The sequence below is a fragment of the Pygoscelis adeliae genome, unplaced genomic scaffold, assembly GCF_000699105.1.
Source record: "Pygoscelis adeliae isolate BGI_AS28 unplaced genomic scaffold, ASM69910v1 Scaffold259, whole genome shotgun sequence".
Classification (NCBI taxonomy): domain Eukaryota; kingdom Metazoa; phylum Chordata; class Aves; order Sphenisciformes; family Spheniscidae; genus Pygoscelis; species Pygoscelis adeliae.
This window is the reverse complement of record NW_008825497.1, coordinates 373,919-394,774: the sequence shown is the minus strand read 5'-3', so window position 1 is coordinate 394,774 and position 20,856 is coordinate 373,919. Positions and strand designations below refer to the sequence as shown.

Genomic DNA, 20,856 nt, shown 5'->3' with positions numbered 1-20,856 from the left:
ATCCCCAGGGGCTGCCCCATGGGTCCAGCCTGTCCAGAGCACCCGCTGCAAGAGAAGCATGCCCATGTCTTGTACCCAGACGTGGCGAGGGTGTTAAGGGACTTGCAGGAAAGAGTCCTGCAGGCTCTCCAGACAGAGTCAGGGTAGAGCCCCTTCTCCCACTGCTTGCAGTTTAACTGCCCTAATCTCACCCCTTTTTCTAAGCTTAGTCAGTTGTGTGGCAGGGAGTTGTGTCTATCTTGTCTTGAAGTGCCAGTCACCCTCCAGCCAGGTCTCTGCCAGCCATGGAAGAGGTTGTACACCTCTTGGCAATTTTGGCAGGTCTGTGGTACCTGGAGCTGCCACTTCTGCTGGATTTTTTTGTTCCTGGTTCATGGGCTAGGGACTCTTCTTTGAACCGTGTTGGTTGAGTGAACCAAGCTGTGCCAGCTCTGATGCCCCATCTCCCCAGCTGCTGCATTTTCCAGGCACTGTTTCTATAACTATTCCAAAAATTCAGCAATTTTTCTGCTCCCTGCCACCCTGGGGTCAAAGCTTTTGCCCAGCAGCTGTGTGATATACAACTGTGTGTTACACACCTTTGATGACCAGCCACCTTTCAGCCTCTCAGATGCACCGTCCATTCTTGTTCTGCAGTGGCTCCGGCTGAACAAAGAGCTCATTTTCTTGGTTAAGAGCATAAGAAGAGTGGAAATTCACATTAAAGACCCACCTCTTCCAGGAAAACGCTCCCTGAAGCAGGCAGTGGAAGAACCATGGTGCAAGGCCCGTGCAGTGGTGGCAGCAGTACCTGTGGCCCTGTCAGGGGCTGCCCACTCACTCCTTTGGCTGTCGCATCGGTCCCCAGAGCACACCAGCATGTGGCTGTGACCTTGCGGGAGTATGTCATGGCCCCTCTCACGGCAGGTGCAGCCTCTCTGCGTGCCAGCACCGCAGCTCTCATCACTTCCTTGCATGTGTCCTGCGAAAGCACTTTCCTGGGTGGAGAAAGAGACTTTGTGGGGAAACGTTTTCACTTTTTCCATCCTTTGGAGGATACTGGTGAGCAGGTGGCCCTCACCTGTAGCCCACCCTTTCTCCCCAGAGTGCTCACCTCCCTGTTTGCATCTATCCAGAGACTTGACTCGACTCTTCTCTTCTCTTTTCTCTTCTCTTCTCTTCTCTTCTCTTCTCTTCTCTTCTCTTCTCTTCTCTTCTCTTCTCTTCTCTTCTTCTCTTCTCTTCTCAGCACCCTCTCACCCTCTCCATACTCCCTGCTCCCAGGTCACGACTTGACACAAGCCACACTAAAAAACACTTAGCTGATGCACAGCAACCAAGCTCTCGTGCCCCTGGGCATCCCTACACAGTGGGTCACCCCCTCTCTCCTGGGAGCCTGTTTTATGACCCAGCTGGGCTGGCTGGTGATCAGCTCACACTAGACAGAGTTTGTTGCAGTGCCTGAGATGCTGCATGGTACCCACACACTAGAAACGACAATGCTTTCACAACACTCTTCCCCCAACCTCCTTTCCTAATGTGGCTCTCCCTCTCAAATACCTCAACAGGAGAAAAGGACTCTAAAAAGAGAAGATGCCTTGTGCTGGGTCCACTTGAAATGGATGTGTTGTGTGCACACAGGATAATTTTTTTGGCTCTACCCCAAATGGAGAGTTTCACTGTGACTTTTGACAACCTTTCAGCAAGGTCTCAAAGTCCAGCGAAGTGGCTGTATGAAAAGCCATGGGAAGTTGAGTTCCAAGGACAGAGGCAGCTTTTCAAGCTCATGTTGCTGCTCCTTGGTACATAGTTGCTCTGAATGAGCAACCTCCATAGAAAAGATGAAATTTGAGGATCTCTTGCTGGAAATTGGTGGCTTTGGCAGATTCCAGATTTTGATTTTGTTTATCCTCTGCCTCCCAAGAATCAACCTCCCCATGCATTTCCTGCTGCACAATTTTCTTGCTGCTACCCCCTCTCATCACTGTGCAATTCCACACCAAGAGGCATTTGTGAATCTCACCGTGGAAGAAGTTCTGCTCATCAGCATCCCCCGGGAGCCCGACGGCACTTTCAGGTCCTGTGAGATGTTCTCGCAGCCTCAGTTTCACCTGCTGCTCAATTCCTCTCTGCAACCAGAAAACAACTCCATCATCCAGCACTGCCAGCACGGATGGGTCTATGACCACTCACAGTTCACCTCCACCATCTCCACCCAGGTAACGCCTGGCCTGTGATCCAGCCAAAAATGAAATTAGCTCAGTGTTTTGAGGAGCAGATGGAGAAGTGTTCGCTGGGTGCACAGAGTCAGAGGGGAATCTTTGCATTTTAACCAGTGGAAATGACTTGTTTAGAGAAGATTTCCTGGGATGGGGAAGCTCTCTGAAGCTCAGAGTTAGAAGCCACCATTATTATTACAAGCATCTTGCTTAGATTGATATTTAGAAGCCAACATTTCTTGTTATACACATCCTAATGTATCCAGGTGATAGAGAGATTGGAGGCGCGGGAGGAATACACACATACAGGATTTTCTCTGCTTGGGCCACATGGCATTTGCACAGGATTACACCCTATCAGGATTTCATTTGAGCCCATGACTTGCTTTCTTGATTTGCCAAACACTTTGTAACTTCTATTCCCTTGGCCACCCCTCCTCACTGCCCTCCGGCTTCCCCCTCTTCTCCCCAGGATCACGCTGCCTCTCTTCTCTTACCACCAGTGTCTCCTGCTGTCAAGCCAAACGTGCTTTCCAAGGGCCTCCCGCTGAGATGCAGCATGCTGGCCAGCCATAACCTTGAGCCTGCCCAAGGTCCCTGCCCATCAAACATTAACCACTTGCCTTCTGAAATGCTTCGCTAAGGCTAACAGTGATACCTCTGCGTGTTAATGCTTTACCTTGCTTGAAAGGTGGCCCAACGCACAGGAGGTCTTAGAGAAGGGGTCAACTTGGTCAGACAAAAGGGGCATGGTTGGGTTTGAAACTATAGCAGCTGACTGTGTCAGTGAGAGCAGGGCTAAGTTTTAACCTAGAGCTGGTGCCTCCTCCCCCCCACCCAACCACCCCTGGTTTTGGCAGGCACAGAGGTGAGGGTCAGATGTGCACCAGGTCTGTACCTGATTTTTGCACTGCTTCAGGGAGAAAGGTGCAAAGCACCCTTGGGGGAAAAGGCAGGGGAGGTGCTCTGCAGCACGGATGCTGAGCATGGAGCCTCATGATGCTGCACCCAGGGTGCAGTGGCCTCGGGACATGTTCAAGGGGCCGGGGCTTTCTCCGGAGTCTTTTGCTCTTGCAGCAAGAAAGGTTGCTCAAGGTCTGGCTGGTCTTGTCAGAGAGGCTGCAAGGCTGGGTCAATGATTAAATTAAGTTTTGCCGAGTTTGCACACACAGAAAATTAACTCTGCAGCTTGCACCCAGCTTTCTGTAATGATTAGCAACATCTGGACCTCCAAGAAACTAAAATGATGCTCATCAACTTAATTAGGAAGAATGTCTAGACCAACTTCTCAGTAAGAAATCAGTAAGTTAGCATCAGGAGCAAGTATTTGGTCTGACACCCCCTCTGCCATCCTTCGTCCCTGGCACAGACAGCTTCAAAGGAAATTGGTCAGGGCAACAGTAACTGGATATCAACATGACATTGCCTAATGAAGGTTGAGGCACGTCTTAAGCTTACTGCAGTGCGGCACCCTGCAAATGCCCATCTCACCAGGGCAATCCCAGGAGCGTGGCAGAAGGAGCTAGGGGAGACAGGCACCCAAGCAGGCTGAGAGCAGCTATCACAGGGGTCAGGAGAGGAAAAAGAGGATCTTTCTATGATGAGTGGTACCCAGGAAAGCTTTCTGATGCCCAACAAGTGTCCACAGAGAGGCTGACACAGTGGGGATAGATAACTGGGAGGCCTCTGAGTTTTGTAAGATGCAGCTTTACATTTCTCAGGACTCCGGCACTGTCCTATGTGCAGTTTAGTGCAGGATTCTACCCCTCAATGAGATTCGGCCGATATAAATTGCAAGACACGATGGCTGACCACCGGAGGGAAGGGGTGTGAAAAGGCAACTGGGCACTAAGTGTCATTTTGGCCTTGTGTTTCAGTGGGACCTCGTGTGCGAGCAGCGCGGACTGAACCAGGCGACTGCAACCTTCTTCTTCATTGGCGTTACGCTGGGGGCTGTGGTATTCGGATACCTTTCAGACAGGTTTGACCCCTTTCAGGCTGTTCCTCCAAGGCTTCAATTTCATGACGAGAACTTCACAAACCTGTGACCTGCAAAAGGCAATCAGAGGGGCAGAGAAAGGAGAAAACACAATCGTAAAGGGAGAATCCAGCCTCTCACATGAAAATTGGATTAAAGTCATACAGGGAAGCAATGCAAGGGCTAAATGCTCCATGGATCAGCCAGTTAGCAGCCCACCAGAGAAGCAGCTCTGGCCTTGGTTAGGAGTAAGATGCACTGCTGCAATGACCACAACACTGTGGTCAGCATTGCTGCAGGAACAGTAAAAACTAAAAAAATCCACTGTCTGTGAGACCAATTTCAGAAAAGACAACTGTCTAAAAAAAGAGAAAGCTGGCTAAACCAAAACCAGAACAAGAGGCTAAAAGAGTTAACTCCTGCCAAACGATACGGAGATTGGTTAAGGACCAATCTCGAGCCCCAAGTGAGGGGCTCAGACCAAATGCATGCCATATAGCTGAAAAAAAAGAGTTTCCAGAAAGCAAAAACTGACTCCATCATTACTAGAGAAGCACGGTAAAGGAGGTTATTAGAAGCAGGGAGGCATTCCTTGAGGAAGAGCTGAGGCAATGAGGAAAACAGGAACGAATCTGCTCTCTCTGGTTAAATGTTAGAATGTGATAATGTAAACCTGAAAAAAATCTGAGTAATAACCTAGAAAGGGCATCAATTAAGAAATTAAATATTTTTGCAAACAGCAGAACCAGGAATCCTACCAGAGAATACACACTGCAGACATGCAATCAGGATGTGCTATTCACTGTACGCTGTTCATTATTTAATGTCTGAGTTTCCTGCGCAGGAAACCGCTTCCTGATTTCCTTCCTCTGGGAGCAAACAAGCATTAGTGTACGGCAGGCTACAAAATCACTGCATAGCAGAGGGGAACCAGCTTCACAGTATGGAGCACCCAGAGACTTAGTGCTGAAGATGGGAATTTTTACATCCATATCATTGCATATGAGTATATCAGTATACTTTTACAAGGACCCAAGACACCTGGTTGATCTTCGAACTCTGTGTCTTGGCTTTGTATCTAAAACAGCTTTATAGCACAGTGGGAGGGAAAGAAATTCAGAATCGTGAAAAGGAGCAGGATAAAATAAGGCAGAAGAGAAGGTCTCTGCTAGAGCAAAGTGAAAAATAATTTGTTTTTCAAATGGATTGTGAGGGGGAAGAGCCAGTAGAAGATCAAGGCATAAAAGGAGCGTCTGGAAATAAAAAGGCTGTAGTGTGAGACATAAATGAGTTTGTGCTCACAGTGGGAGAATGTGTAGGGGCAGGTGTTGGAGCTGCAGCTTTGAAATAAGCTGATAGAAGAAGGCATAGAGAAATACACCAGGTGAATGCCAGTAAACTGCCAGGAGCAGGGAATGGTCATCCTGGAGCCCTATAGGACCTTTGGGATGAAAAAGCTGGAACGCTGTTGGCACCGTGTGACCTCCACAGCAGAGGGCTGGGAAGGTATCGTGTATCAAATCAGTTTTAAACTGATTTCCAAAAAAGATCTCGGGAACTACGTTCAAGGCAGCCTGACATCTATCTGCACCAGGCAAATTAGTAGAAACTATTCTGAAAGATTGAGTCAGTGGCCACATGGGTGGATATGACATACTAGTGAAGAATCAGCGGGGGTTTTGCAAAAGATTCATGCCTTACAAACATACTGGATTTCTTTGAATGTGCTAACAGGCATGTGAACAGGGGAGATAGATGCCATCTACATGGATTTCAAGAAGTTTCCTTACCAAAGGCTCCTAAAGAAACTGAGCTGCCCTAGGATAAGAAGGAAGGTCTCTGCATGACTAAATAATTGACTAAAAGCCAGGAAGGAGAGGGGAGATTAAGTGTTCAGTTGTGACAATGGAGGGAGACCTGTGGGGACCTGTGCTTGGATTTGTGTGCCTTTCAGCACATTTATAAATTACCTGGAAAAGGAGCGAGTGGGGAGGTGATGCTGAGTGACCAGGCTGGTAGAGATGAGATCTGAGTGTGGAGAACTGCAGAAGGATTTTAGAGCTCTGTGACTGGATGGGAGTATCAGAAGACAAAATTTCAGGGTAGATCAATCTAAAATAAAGAGAAACAACTCTAACTTCTCATTTAAAATTGAGGCCTCTGAGCTGACCATAGCTGCTCAGGAGCAAGACTTTGGGGTTATTACAGACAGCTCAAGGCAAACATCTACTCAGCAATGAGTAGTGGCTAGGGAAGCAAATGGAAATTAAGAATCGTTAGGAAAGGAATATAAAATTAAAGAGAGTATCACTATGCAGTAACATGTAAATGCGTAGTGGCCCCACATCTTGAATACTGTGTGCAGTTTTGATTTCCCTTCACCCTCCTTCCCCATCTCAAAAGGATACAGAAGAAATGGAGACAATTCAGAGAAGCTAACAAAAAAGACCTAGTTATAGCTTGACTTCCAAAAAGCCAGACCAGGACCCTTCAGTTTGCTAAAGTGGCAGCTGACGAGGGTTTGACAGCCAGCTGTGCCCTCCTGAGCAGCCCGGAGCAGAGCTGGCTGTGCACTGCCCACCTGAGCTACCTGGCCACAGGGCCCGCAGGTCACGTCAGAAAAGGCTTGCAGCCCACATAATGGCAGCGGGGGCAGTGCGTCCAGTAAATTTGCAGTAAATTTGGCAGATCTGTTAAACCTCAGGCGTCATGCCCCCCATCTCCCCTAAGACCCCTTAAAAGCTGACGTCCCGTTAGCAACCTTCCTTTTCTCTAACAGAGAAGAGGTCCCACTTCTTTGTGGTAACAGTAAGGCAGAGATCTCACCTCTAGTGCTCCAGGGTGACAGCCATCTGGTCCTGGCATTTTGCTACAGTTCAGGTTTGTTTTGTTCTAAGCCTCTACAGACATTTGGATTTGAGAACATCCCTACTGACAAATTTTACCCTGGTAAACCCTCCAACAACCTTCACTGTGAACATACATAAGCAAAAAAAAAGCTTCTGTTATTGTCTGCTCTTTTCCAAACACTCCTTTTGTACCTTGTCCTTGTACTGAATTGGCTGTATGATGCTTTGGCAGACTTCCAGATTGGGATATTTATGAAAATGGCTTTTTTTTAAATTTTTATGCTTGTGCAGTTTGCTCTTTTTATTATATTTCCTACATTTAATCTTTCAGAGGTTGTGCTTTCCTAACTCTCCCTTTGAAGACAATTTTAACAGCATTATTTCTAGCAGCCTCCCTGTAGCCTGCAGTTCAATTCTGCCAGCTCACCTCTGGTTTCCCTAGCAGGTGGCATGCATTTGCTGAGAGAGTCTAGTAATGGGTCCATAAATAGCTGCCTTGCGCCCTGCAGGGAATCTGATGGTTTTATATCCTTCTCACTGTATTTTCAAGAAAAATCTTCATTTAAAAAATGTATCTTCTTTCTTAGGCAGTTACCCTATTGGGAAACCGGATCCAGCTCTGGTGTGTTCCTGGGTATTTGCTGCTCTGACCCAGCAGACACGAAGTCATTACAATGACTTTTGCAAGCTGGCTCTGCTTAAATTTCAAAGCAGATCCAGCGAACTGCCTGGGCCCAAGCAACAAGTTGTTTTTTCTCCAGTAGCTTCATTAACTAGCTGCTGCATGAAGTCATTTATGATCATTTTTAGGAATGTTATTGTGGCATTATGTCCCGGCATATCACTTTTTGCTCTGGAGCAATTGTTCTTGCCACCATCCTTCTCAGGTGGCCACTAAGAGAGCCCTAATGCCAGAATCAGACCAGGATTGCAGTGCCTATAGACTGAACGTTACCTGTTGGCAGGGTTAATTTACTAGTCCAGTTTGAACCTAAGCTTTCATCACATGCAGTGCTGATATTCATCAGAAGACTGATGCCTTGTGCCCCATTTTGATTTTTAGATTTTCATAGGTTGTGTAGAAATACATCCACACATATTTCTCTGTGTGTGTGTGTATACATGTGCATTTGTGTGTATTTGATTTTCTGTATTTCTCCACACTCTCCACACAGGACTCTGCACCAGGGTAAGATGGTCCTACAACTTCCAAAGCCCTTGGGGAATGACCTCCTAGCAGATTTCTCACAGACCCCTTAGGACATCAGGGCTATTTGCACATGTGGGCTGACAATTGGATTCCTCTTATTTTCCTTTGGGATCTTTGTTTTCCTTCCAAGGATCGGAGTGAAAGTGTCACGGCTCTCTCTCCTCCTCGAGAGCGGTGGCAGTGGCTGGTCCTGAGTGAGCCACGGGAGGAGGACATGCTGAGCCATGGGGACAGCCATTGGAGGGAGCAGGGTGAGCCAGCAGCATGGGATTTCAAGCTGACATCACTGCTTTTGATGATGGTGTTGAACAGGGGAGCCCGATATATTGTTTTGATCAGTGTTGCTCTTTCCATTGGAGAGCCTCATGCTCGATGCTCATGGGGGCAGGCTGGCCCTCTGAATGGGATTGCACCACTGTGGCACCGGTTATATCCAGAGCTGTTTCCTCCTCTCTGGGGCATTGCATCTTGTGCTCTTTGCAGAGCGGGAAATATTTTCATTTTCCTTCTCAAGCCTCTGGTTTGCCCCATTTCAAACCTTACTCCTGGGACGGGTTTCCAGCTGCTGTAACCCAGTCTGTATTCGTGGCAGGTTCGGACGGAAAGCCATGCTCCTGCTGTCGCTTGTGTGCTCTGTCATATTTGGGATGCTGAGCGCTGCCTCCGTCTCCTACAGCATGCTGGCCATCATGCGGACCCTCACTGGGGTGGCCCTGAGCGGCGTCTCCCTTATTGTGTTGCCTTTGGGTAGGTATGTGGCAGCTTGTGGGTGTCCGGTTGTACAGGGGGACTTCTGACAGGCAGTGGGTAGGTAGGGACTTGTCTACCAGACAGGGCAGAGCTAGTAGGAACAGGAGTTTCGAAATAGTTATGTGTGCAATTTCACTACAGGCAGCCAAAAGTACATCCCTCTTGGGAGGACCCAAGAATTACAATTTTCTGTTAGTCTAATTAACGCTTTAACAGTCTACTCAAAATGTAACAACCACTAATTAGTACTTCTGCTGCAACATTAACACTTGCAATCCATGCTACCCAATTCCTGTTAAGGATCATCAGTAGTACAATAAAAGCCATAGACTAAAGTATCTGCCCCTTTCCTCTGATACTGAGTTCTCACCCTTCAAACACACTGTTAAGACAATTTATCAGTGTTGCCATGTCCTCAGCAGGAGGAGAAGTGTGTCATTCGCAGGGTGTTTCTACCTCCCCAGTCTTGAGTTTGCTCACAGTTTTCGTAAGTTCCCAATCTGTATTTTTAGAAAGAGTGGGGCGAAAGAACCACAAAAAAAAAAATCATACAGAACTAGGCAAAACTGAAGCTGAAGAATTCAGGTAATTATATAATAAAAACAAGCTCCAAACTTCAGGGTACTCAGCGGAGCACTGGATGATTTTGTAGATACAGTTGGGACACACTAGGCAAGACTCATTGTACCCAAAAGCAAGTTACAGGTGCAGCAAAAATTTCCAGGACTTTTGCAGATACAGCCAAAATCAAGCTAAAATGGCCTCAATACTGGAAAAGTCCACACAAGACCTGACAAATCCCAAGGTCTGCTATGTTTTTTTATTGTTATAAAGGTTGATGCCTGCAAGGCAAAGTAGAGCTTGGGAGGGACATTTCTGATTGTTAGCAGTTGTAGCAGGATGACCATTTGAATGCAATTGAATGGGATGAAAAAAAAAGGATCACTTAAGGTGTTTTTAGCACTGTTTCTTACTATATGTCCAGTATTTCTTCTTTTAAGGCTTTATTTTAGTTGCTTACATCTTTGCAAGAGGTTAAGCATTGTGGATGAACGTTTTAAATGTGCCAGATGTCGGCCAAACAGTGGAACTCTCCTGGAGGAGACGACCAGGGACATTACCTCACTTTGCCCTTGTTAAAGAGCCCTGCAGACCCCTTCCTGGAGAAGTCCTGTGTGTCCCAGCTGAACGCTGCCTTCCTCTTGCAGGGATGGAGTGGGTGGACATACAGCACCGCACCTTCTCCGGGATCCTGACTAGCATCTTCTGGAGCATCGGGAACATGCTGCTGGCCATGGTAGCGTACTTGGTGCGGGAATGGCACTGGCTATTAGTAGCCGTAACAGGACCTTGTCTTCTGAGCATTGTCTGCCTGTGGTGAGTGCAGCGACCTGCAGCCGGATGGCTAGTGGGGCTGGGAGTGGGCTGTGATTTGCCTCCTCTGCTCTGTAAGCGTGGCAAATGTTGCAACACTGATCCTAGGATGGGCTCCAGCAATCTAAAGAGGAGCAGGACTCATCTGTGTCCTGCACTCGGATTGCCCAGGCGTGGCAGCTCTTGAAAACTGAGTGGCCTGGGTTTCATCTCTCCCCACTTCCAACAAGGCCAGGAGCCAAGGTCGCACCACGGCTTTGGGGACAAGGAGGAGGCAGGACTGGGGCTGAGGCCAGGCATTTGGGGGACAAGTTGCAGCACAAAGGAGCAGGATTTGGTGCTGCAAGCACTGTCAGACGTGGCTCAGAGCAAGCAAAGAGATGCCAATAAAGGGAGGCAGGGCCAGACCAGATCCCTGGCTTTAATCCCTGGTAGACTCAGGATAAATAATTTATCCATCCTCTGTCCCCACCTCATTGAGGAGGATACCTCTGGTACCAATTTTTCCATATGAGCCAATGACATCTGCAGGCTAGGTCAAGTTCATTTATCTCTGCACTTCCCATGGCCTTTCTCAGCTGTGTAACCATCCTGATGGGTCAAATACATCTGCCTCTGTGGGCTATTTCCCTCCTGTAGCCTTATTTAAGAAATACCTGACATCTCTTAAGCCTTAAAATGAAAGATGGCTCATTTAATCAAAGAAACTCATTTTCCTCCTTTTTTTCATGTAGTAAACCAGACCAGAATACAGGGTCGATTCACTGATACTGTGACTGTAATGTGAAGTGTATTGGATCAACCTATTCGATGATCCAAAACAGTCCTTTGAATAAGCAGCTCCATTTCCTGGCTGGACAAAAGTCCTGTGTTGAAATAAGCAAGCAGGCATTCCCACAACTGCCCCACTGAAAACATGCAGAAATGGGTGTCTGGGTCTCCTCCACCTTAGGGTGGTTGTTTAGTTCCTCTTGGACATCGGTGTGGTGGTGGACCACACTGCAGAAATCACAGACGTGTCTCTCAGGGGTGACGGGGAGCTCTAGCTGGAAACCACACAGAATAAGCTCTGATTGTTAGACACATGGGCCCCAAAATTATATGCATAATCGCTGAGCAGAAAGTGATATCCAAATGCTAAAGTGCCTTTCAGCTGCCATCAAAGAGGCTTCTAGAGACTATGGTTTGCTTGCTTACTATGTCTGTCCATCAGCATGAAGCAGTAGATTAAATAGCTGCACAGATCTAGCAGAAAAATCTCAAATAATACTTATGAAAAATGGGGTATAAACTGATGCTGTTGTTAATCAATGGCTCAGAAAAGATGTATTGTTTTGCTGGTGATAAGGGTTTTCTGGCAAAGAGTAACATCTGATATTTCACTGATCAAGTCCAGCACAACTGCAATATGTGTTCTGCTGACTTTTTTAGTTTGAGTTGTCTTGTTCTTTCTCTAGGACAACCAGCCATAAAAAAATTGAGTCCTGGGAAGTGCTGAAATTCAGATACATTTGGACCCACCCTTTCCATGATAGCTGATTTTTTTTCTCCTATGTTAATGCCTTTTACGGAGATTAGTTCTCCAACAAATTATACTGTAGTCCGACCAAAATTCAAGCAACCAAGAGGTCAGTGATTGTTGGATAATTAAAAGTCCCTGAAGTATGGAATCAAAATCGAATTTAGCACACTCTGTAGATATTGTTGACACAATGTCAGAACTCAGTTGAGACATTAAGACAACCAAAAGACATAATATTATACTCTGGAGATGGTGGCAGTGAGTGCAAAATGCCATCTTTCACTCTTTATATTTCCCAAGGTGCACTGGGTTATAAGCTTATAGGAAGGAGTTGAAAACTTTCCAGAAGACCAGTTCTGCAAATGTTTTTGCTCTACACATCCTTTTCAGCTACTGCTTGAATAGTGACAGCAGTTGCTCATTAGGTTTTTTGTAACCTGATTTAGGGCACATTAATCACCAACAGCTTACAGGGAACTGGTCTCGGACCGCTTCAGTGGGAGACTCCGAAGAGAGGTTTTTGACAACTGTGTGACCTCAGTGGACCTCATAGCCACATCCTTTTTCAGGGTTGTAAGTCTTCCCACTGACTGCACAGGATGCTCAGCTGAAAGTCTCCATGCGAACAGCAGATTCTGTTTTCTGCTTCTCTCAGGGGACACATTTGAGTAGCAGGAGGTAGGTGTTGGCTGCTCTAGCAGAAGGTAGCCACTGTGGGGTATTTCCAATGTCTTCTGGACCCTGTCTGCTATGCAGACCCACATAACACCATGTACCCTCTAGGCCAGATGGGCTGCACTGTGGCCTGGGAAGCTGCGGGCCAAACAGGGCCATGCAGCCATGAATTGCAACCAGATGCAAGATCAGAGAGAAGTCCAAGAAGAGGGAGTTGCAGATGCTAGTTTATGACAAGTGCTGGATCTTTTGCTGGAACAGACAGAAAAATAAGAGTCACAGGACTCCTACCCTACACAGGTCTGCTAAGCAGACCTCTCAGAGTTTCTAATTAGCTCTACAGCAGTACAGTATCCTTTGTCGCTCAATGACTAGCTTGGATACTTCACTGGGGGCCACAGCCGCAATGATTTAGACCCCAGTTGACTGTCTTGTGCAGAAGGCTTTGATTATTGTGAAAAACAAATAATTTTAGCAATTAACAGAGTAAGTATAGAGCCCACTAAATCCTTTCTACATAGGGATTTTTTACATCCTACAATTTCAAAGTTTAAAGAGTCCCAAAAAGCATGAGTCTGTAAATATAAACTCTCTGGGGCCAATTTTAATTGATAAGAGTTTGAAACTTCAACCAGCTCAGAAAATTCAAGCTTTGATCAGAGATGACATGATAAAAATTTTGGCTAGACATACTTCAATTAGCAGACTGTACTCCCTTAAGGGTAGAACAGCATGTATGTATAACAAGGGTGTCCCATTACTCTTATCCTCATGCACCACAGTTGCTATTTTTAGCTGATGTTGAAGTCCCATTGAGAAGACCCCGTCTCTGTGGCCAGGGCCATGTACGTGGGGTGGAAAACATGGAGCACCAACAGGAACACTGTCTTCTCTCCTCGCACCAGGTGGGTCCCAGAGTCTGCCCGGTGGCTCATAGCCAATGGCAAAGTGAAACAAGCTCACAGGCATCTGCTTAGATGTGCAAGAATGAATGGAAGGAAAGAATTTGCTGTCTCACCAGAGGTGAGAAACTGAAGATCCAGACACACGTTCTTCCTCTCCCATTTTCTCTCTCTCTGTTTTACTTCTATTTGATATCTGAAGCAATGCTCAGCCTGCAGTGTGATTTGTGAGGCACTGTAGTCCACAAGGTGCCATGCTCCATTTTACTCTAGAAAGCAGCTACATCCACTCCTAAAGATAAAGCAGCAGCTCAGCTCCCATAAGGCCAGAAATCCCCTTCATTAGGTGGAGTGTCTTTCCATTCATTATTGCCATGACAAGAAGCCTCAATGCACTGGACACTGGACTAAATACGCAGCGAGAGAGAAGCACAGCCTGAAAAAATAAGGCAGAGGCATCACTCCCGTAACAAAGAGGAGACTGTGCAGATGCATGAGCAATTTGTGCAGCTTAGTGTTTGCCTTGGTTGCCGTAGTGTTTGCCAAGTGTTGGTAGAGTGCTAGCAGAAAGCAGACACATGTTAATAGCATGTAGACAGCGTATTTTCTCTCATATTGCACTTGAGATACTGCATGTAGTGTTATCCAAAAATGTAAAGGCTAGTCCACCTCAGGCTGCGTTAAGTGTACATGTGAAACCGGGAGATTGTCAGCCATAGTGCCCCAGTGGTGAATGTGGGTGTAAAGAACATTTGGCATAATCAACTTTTTCCCCTGGCTAAAGCTCTGCTCTCAAGTCAATCATGGCTCTGCCAGCAGTTTTAAAGGAATGTGGCAAGGGTGAGACATCGGGCAAAGTAGGCATGTACTCACTGGTTTGAATCCATTTTTGCTTGACCCCAGAGGTGTAAAGGATAGAGTGAAGAAGCTCAGCTAGATGACTGAACAAATAAAGGGGAAAGAGAACCCTAAAAAATAGCCATCTCTTTTCAACTCCAAAGCTCAAGCTATGAGGCTGATCTGGAGATCTTCATCTTGTGTTCAGTTCTATCTTAAAAATGTATTTTTGCATTCGGACTCACAAATGTTGAGACCTTGGTCCATGACGCTTACTTAAGGACATGCTGGTGGCTCCAGGGGATGGTGATAAGCGCAAGTGATGTCTCAGCTCTAGGGAGGACTCAAGGGCCAGGCAGAAGCCTGTCTCTCCCTTTAGGGAGACACCAGAGCATAGTCAGTGCTCACAACAACCCTTCACAGCCAGGCTTGGATGGCTGCAGGTCTGTCACCTCTGACTAATTTGGTCCACATGATTTGTCTCAACCTTCTCAAGAGCACCAAAGCTTAGCTGTGAAATCCAGTGGGTACGGAAGTTTGTGGTTCATGAAACATCAATCTTTCCTTTAAAGTCCATTGGTTTTCCTCTTGCCAAAAGAGGAAGATGGGAAATCCCTGGCACCAGCACAGGAGGCTTGTGCTTTGCTGTCAGGGTCCAGCTGCATCTCTGCACCCAGTGCTCCTGCAACCACGCCACTGTCTTATCCTGGCCAGCATGATATTTTTTAAAAGCAGTTTCTTAATATCTGTTGAAGAGGTGATTAGCCCTTTTGATTTACAACAGAAATATGTTGTTTAATCATGTGAGAAATTACGAATTTACTGGTTGTGGCAGACAGGAGTTGAGTGTGACCCTTCCTTGCCTTTAATCAAGCCAGTAGCTCTGACTAAATATGTAAAAATAACGAGTTATAGCCTCTTTCATTCAGCCTTGGCTGATGACCCTGTATTTCAGAGTGCAGTGTTTCACCAGGAAGGGCATGGGCTTGCACCCTCATACCATTCTTAGCATTAGGAAATGTAGCTGGGGCTTCCCCACTATCACAGCCTTGTACCAAGCCACACCATACTGTGACCACTGGACCACGATCAAGAAAAGCTTGCAGTTGCGACACCTTGCTGGATTCATGAGGTTTATAGGGACATGCTTGTTTTTTCTTGTCCATATCCAAACATGCAGGCAACACAGAACTGCCTGATTCTAGTTTGCTTAATTGACTTGACCGTGCATCAGTGTGTTTTGATGGCTTATTAAGGTAACAACTGATTTTCCTTAGTTCAGAAGACTGAACTTTGAAAGACATATAATCTCTGGATAATTGCCAGCATGTTACTGACGTACTCTCAGGTTTAATAGCATTGTCTTAGAATGAGATTAATAGAATAATCGATAGAACTGATTAAGGAATTTCCCAGTGTGAAATTCTTTCTTCAGTATGAAAAGCTTTATCACTCATCCAAAAACTGCAAAGAATAGTAAGCAATTAGAAATAAAATCTTAGCTCTTCCCTAGTGAAACATGCTGTTACTTATAGCTATCCTCTTCCCTTTCCTAACGCTTTCTTTAATTTTGTACAATTCTTTTAACCAGAGAGCTCTTTGGGCTGGCATTTCTCCTTTATTAGATATTTCTGCAAGTCCCCAGCCCTCATAACTGTTCAGCACTGTCTCAATTGTAGGTGATGCTGTAGGCCTGCAGATTCCCTCACCCTCCTCCCTCCCCAGTCATCACTGAATTATGTGCATTTTAAGTTTCTTGGGGTTCTTGCTGTTCTGGCTCTCCCAGTTGTCCTTCCACATGGCAAGAAATCTGGCTAGCAATACATACTGGAAGATGTTTTCTATGTTAATGTCTTACATTACTCATTTTAATAGCAAATCATGCAACTTAAAGAGAGGACAGACTGCCATCAGGGTAACTTGAATCGAATATTGAAATTCTCAGCATTGCAGAAGTAGTCTGTTATCAGTGCTATGATTCATCCTATGCATTTGGATGAAAAGACTTATTATTTGTCTGTGAAAAAGGTTAAAAAAAAAAGGTAAAAGTTTAAAAAAATAACTTACTTGCCATACTGCAGTATTAACAAAAGTTACCAGATCCAGGGATGGGTGTACGGAAATAAAAGAAAAACATGGGTTCAACAAACCACTAGATAGTGTGGGAAAGGATCATCGAGGTGCTAAACAGACAGACACCCTCTCTGGTTCAGAAAGTCCCTGAAGGGCTGGAGGTGGTGACATTTCTAGGGCAATATCTCTACATGCTTGCCCAGCTCTTCTGTGGGCTCCACTGCAGGACACTGTTGGAGACAAGGCACTGGAGAAGATGATCCTCTGGTCCAAGATGCTGCAGGCCCTCTTCATCCATCTAAGTTGTAGGTTCCCTATGCAGCTCTGTGGCTGGGATTAAGTATTTGTGCAAAAGCTTTGGCCGAGGCTTTGCTTTCTCTGAAGAGGATATTGATTTGAGAATACATGTAACCATTTAACCAGAGTCTCTCCTCAAGGTTTCCTGTGATTCATAACCTAATCAGTTTTAACTGTCCTACCCTGCATCTGCTGATGATTTTTGGACATGGTGAAGCAAGACTGTCCTGAGAGGAATTAATCTCTCCCAACATCAGGTGTCCACATCATCACTGACTCAGGCTCCTGTACAGTCTGCAATCTAGTGAATAGCCGATGGAGGCTAGCACACGATTCTTCTGACCAAATGTGGTTGTTTGCTCTAGGATAAAATGACTCCATCACTTCCACTGGAGATCTCCATTAACTACACAGTGAGCCTATGGCAACTAGCTTAGGTATAGCTGCATTGCAGACCTGTAGTTGTGTGAATCTCTCGCATCTCAGCCAGGGAGTAGGACTTACCAACTCTCCTGGTACTTACCCGTCAATCAATTGCTAAAAGACTTCGTGAATAAGCACTCTCTTCTTCCTTATGGGCAGGGCTCACTTCTCAGTGCCTGACTTTTTTATATATTCCATATTTATATAAACAGATGTATAAATAATCACACTTTATATAAATGCATTCATGAGAATAAAGCATGCAGCTCACTGTTTGTTCCTGTCTGAGACCTGACACAACAGCAGGCAACAACATGGGGAACACTGACTTTGCTAACACCAAGGTCTGCCATTTTTCTGCAACCCTTTCTGCCACATGGGGTACGTAGGTAAGAGGGAAGAAGGGGCCATGGAAAGAAAAAGAAGTCTAAAATGGCAGGCAATCTATAAAGTTGTAGGAAGACGTGCCTCTGACAACGTATGCCCAGAGAATTGTCCTGCAATGGCAACGTATGGAAAATCCAAGGCGGAGCTGGAGCTGGGAAGGGCAAAGGCCCCAGCCTGTCTAGGGTTTCATGTCTGGATCCTAAAAGTACAGCAGTTGAGCTATTTCCTTCCTTCCACCTCTCCCAGGCCCTTAGAAGGATGGCAACAGACAAAAAGCCAGGAGGGAGTTACTCCTACATCAGCTTGTTCAGGACACCAGTGCTGCGGAAGATCTCTCTGTGTTCTGGGGCTGTATGGTAAGCAGTGTCACTTCACACAGGGGATTTGTCCTGCAGTTCCCCGGCTGGATTTCCCTAATCCCCTTCTCCACACACTCCTTGCAGGTTTGGTGTTGCCTTCTCTTATTATGGCATGAGCATGAACCTAACTGGCTTTGGGCTCAACATGTATCTCTCCCAGTTTGTCTTTGGGGTCATTGAGATTCCAGCCAAGATGATCATGTATGTGGTGATGAATCGAGCTGGACGACGGCAGAGTCAGGCGTGGGCACTCATCCTGACTGGGCTATGCATCGGAGCCAACGTCATCATTCCCAAGCGTGAGATGCTCCTCTGCTATATGCAGTACTTGCTAAAGGGGAGGTTTGCATTCTGTACAGTGCTAGAGAAGGAGAACCATAGATCTTGTCCACAGGCAATTCTGTATAGAGATGTCCTTGACCTAAAGGGCATCTGTGGGACAAGGTTGCTAATGGGGGCTAGCCCTAATATGTGGTGGCAACAGATGGTCTCCAGTCACTGTGAAGCAGCTAGTAAGGGTCCAGTGATGGCAAGGTGAAGTGCCTATCTTTATTATAGACATTGTCCAATGGGAAATATCAGGACCTATCCTTGCATCAGTTCAGCTCCCACTCGGGCTAATAGTTACCAAACTTACTGATCCAGACTTTGGAGACAGCAGCTCCAGGGCTACAAAGCTCCCTGTTTTGTCTGTAGGAGCATTGAATCTTCTTCCTTCTTGTACCTGAGGCCCCAAGAACCTTCTTCCTAGAGGCTGCTCTTTGACCGTTGTCATAAATGTCTTTTCTTTCCTCCTAGCCTTCACCTCCTTGCGCTCTGTAGTAGCCATTATGGGCAAAGGTTTCTCAGAAGCTGCATTCACTGCTGTCTTCTTGTACACCTCTGAGCTCTACCCGACCGTACTGAGGTAAGACATGCCACTCGCCTGCATGCACAACCAGAGCCTCAGTGGGATGTCACCCTCAGGTCTTCGACATCAGCAAAGCAGGACGTGCTGTTGGCTAGACTGCAGGACTGACGCCTTGCCTCTAGAAGTAGCAGGTTCTAGCAATTACACACTCACAAGAAAGGGGCAGAAAGCTACCCTTTTTTTACCTGGGTTATGTGTGGCTAGGTTATGTTGATAGGGAGATGTATCAAAAGGTGAGGAGTATTCTGTGTGGGAAGATTTTTGAACTCCATAAGGCATCTGTGCTTAGTGAAGTCTTATTTCCCTGTGATAATCTGCCAATAACTGTTAAAAGATCCCCAAAATAATAAATTGAAATATCAAGTTTTATAAGGGACACATACTACTACGTTTGACAGTCTTCTGGACATCAGATGATATTAAAGCAGGGACTTTCAGGAGGAAAAAGAGAGGTTATTTGAAACATCTGGGTAATGGTGACATAAAACCAGATTTAGCATCAGCAAGGTTTGGGATATAGCTGAGACTGGTGGAGGGAATCACCTCACTGGTTTCTTTGTGAAAGTCTGAAAAAGCCCTGATGGATCACGGCAGGCCTTGTGGCTTACTTCACCTCTGTCCCTCCCTGCCCAGAGTACCCTTCTCTGCCATTTAGTCCTTTAACTTTCACTGGTTTGTTGCATGAGGGGAATGATGCATATTTAAACCACACCAATCTGCTACTTTTCTTCTCAGATTGGTTTGTATTTTTACGTGCTCAAAGACATTGACAGATAAAGACAAAAATGTTGGTTCCTTCTGCAGTACTTACTCTGCATATGCACAAGTAGGTCCTGGCATCCTTGTTGTCAGTGTGAAATGACACCCATTCCCTGAAAATTAGTAAGTGGAATAGGTCCCAGGTCTTATTTTCGGCCTCCTCTCCAAGCTCTCCTGGGCTTATATCTACAGCAGGACCAAAGGTGCTCACAGGTATCTCCAGTGCATGCCACCTGCCTAGAAGTGCCTGGGAGAAGGAGGGACTTAGGTTTGCTCTCAGCAGATTGGAAGACTTACTAGGGGATGGGTAGAAAATGCACTTGGGGTTTTAGACATTTAAAGTGGAAACAACTTCAGAGCAGATATTTTTAGTGTGGAACTGCAGCTTCTTTCTCATAATAGACATAAATCTATTTCTCACAGCAGTTACGGTTGCTCTCTGGGAAATATTACCATTGTAGGGAGATACGAAGAAAGAAAAAAACCAACCTAGAAAAAACCTGGCAGAGGAAAAACCTGTGGGGAAAAAAGCCTCGGCACTTATAGAAAAATAGGGGGAAGGGGAAGAGGGTCTGCACCTTTTCCCAAGGTCTGATATGAAAGAAGTACCCATCTCTTTCTCACGGTGGTCTGCACCACCATGCTGCCCTACCTTTCCAGGCAGAATGGGATGGGGTACACCTCCTTCGTGGCACGCCTCGGCGGGGCTTTGGCCCCACTTGTGTTTCTGCTGGATGAGGTGTGGAGGTCTCTGCCCGAGGTGACGTACTGTGGTGTAGCAGCGTGCTGCGGCTCGGTGGCCTTCCTGCTCCCGGAGACGCTCAACGCGCACCTGCCTGAGGGTATCGAGGATGTCGAGAAGGCACAGTGAGTCAGCTCCATCCTGCCCTGCACACGGAGTCTGCTGAGAGAGGCGGGGGACGTCCCTCTCTGCCGCCTGTAATTCCCCATCTGTGGGTGGCAGCGGATGCAGGGACAGCCCGGTGGGGATCCGGACTGTCAGGCTCCCTGCTCTTCTGTCCATCAGCCCAAACGTGCCTTCTTTTCTTCCAGAGTGAAAGGGCCGCCACAAATCAGTGCTCCCGAGGGCATGCCGCTACAGTCTCTGCTGAAGTGAGGTAGTCCGTGGGACTGCAAAACCGAGCCGTGCTCTGACCTGTCAATAAAAGAGCCTTTACTGTCCTCCTAGTCTCTCTCTGCAGGGAAGCGCGGCTGAGGACACTGGAGAAAGGAGGCGGATCACGAAACCAGCTGGAGGCAGCTAAGCCCACTGTGGGGTTAGCGTGGCCAGGAGCAAGAATACAGAGGTCTAACAGCGTGTGGAAATAAAGGCACCCTGTGCTAAGCTCTTCG

General features: G+C 46.5%; 1 protein-coding gene across 1 annotated transcript; it reads left to right on the top strand.

Moving 5' to 3' along the window:
- Window positions 1-1,739: 1,739 nt before the first annotated feature.
- SLC22A7 (solute carrier family 22 (organic anion transporter), member 7) lies at window positions 1,740-20,620 on the top strand. Its single transcript, XM_009331354.1, has 10 exons — window positions 1,740-2,198; window positions 4,076-4,179; window positions 8,828-8,982; window positions 10,194-10,362; window positions 13,462-13,579; window positions 17,722-17,831; window positions 17,919-18,133; window positions 18,633-18,741; window positions 20,164-20,370; window positions 20,557-20,620. The coding sequence occupies exons 1-10, from the start codon at window positions 1,821-1,823 to the stop codon at window positions 20,618-20,620; spliced, it is 1,629 nt and encodes a 542-aa protein (XP_009329629.1). The 5' UTR covers window positions 1,740-1,820.
- Window positions 20,621-20,856: the final 236 nt, after the last annotated feature.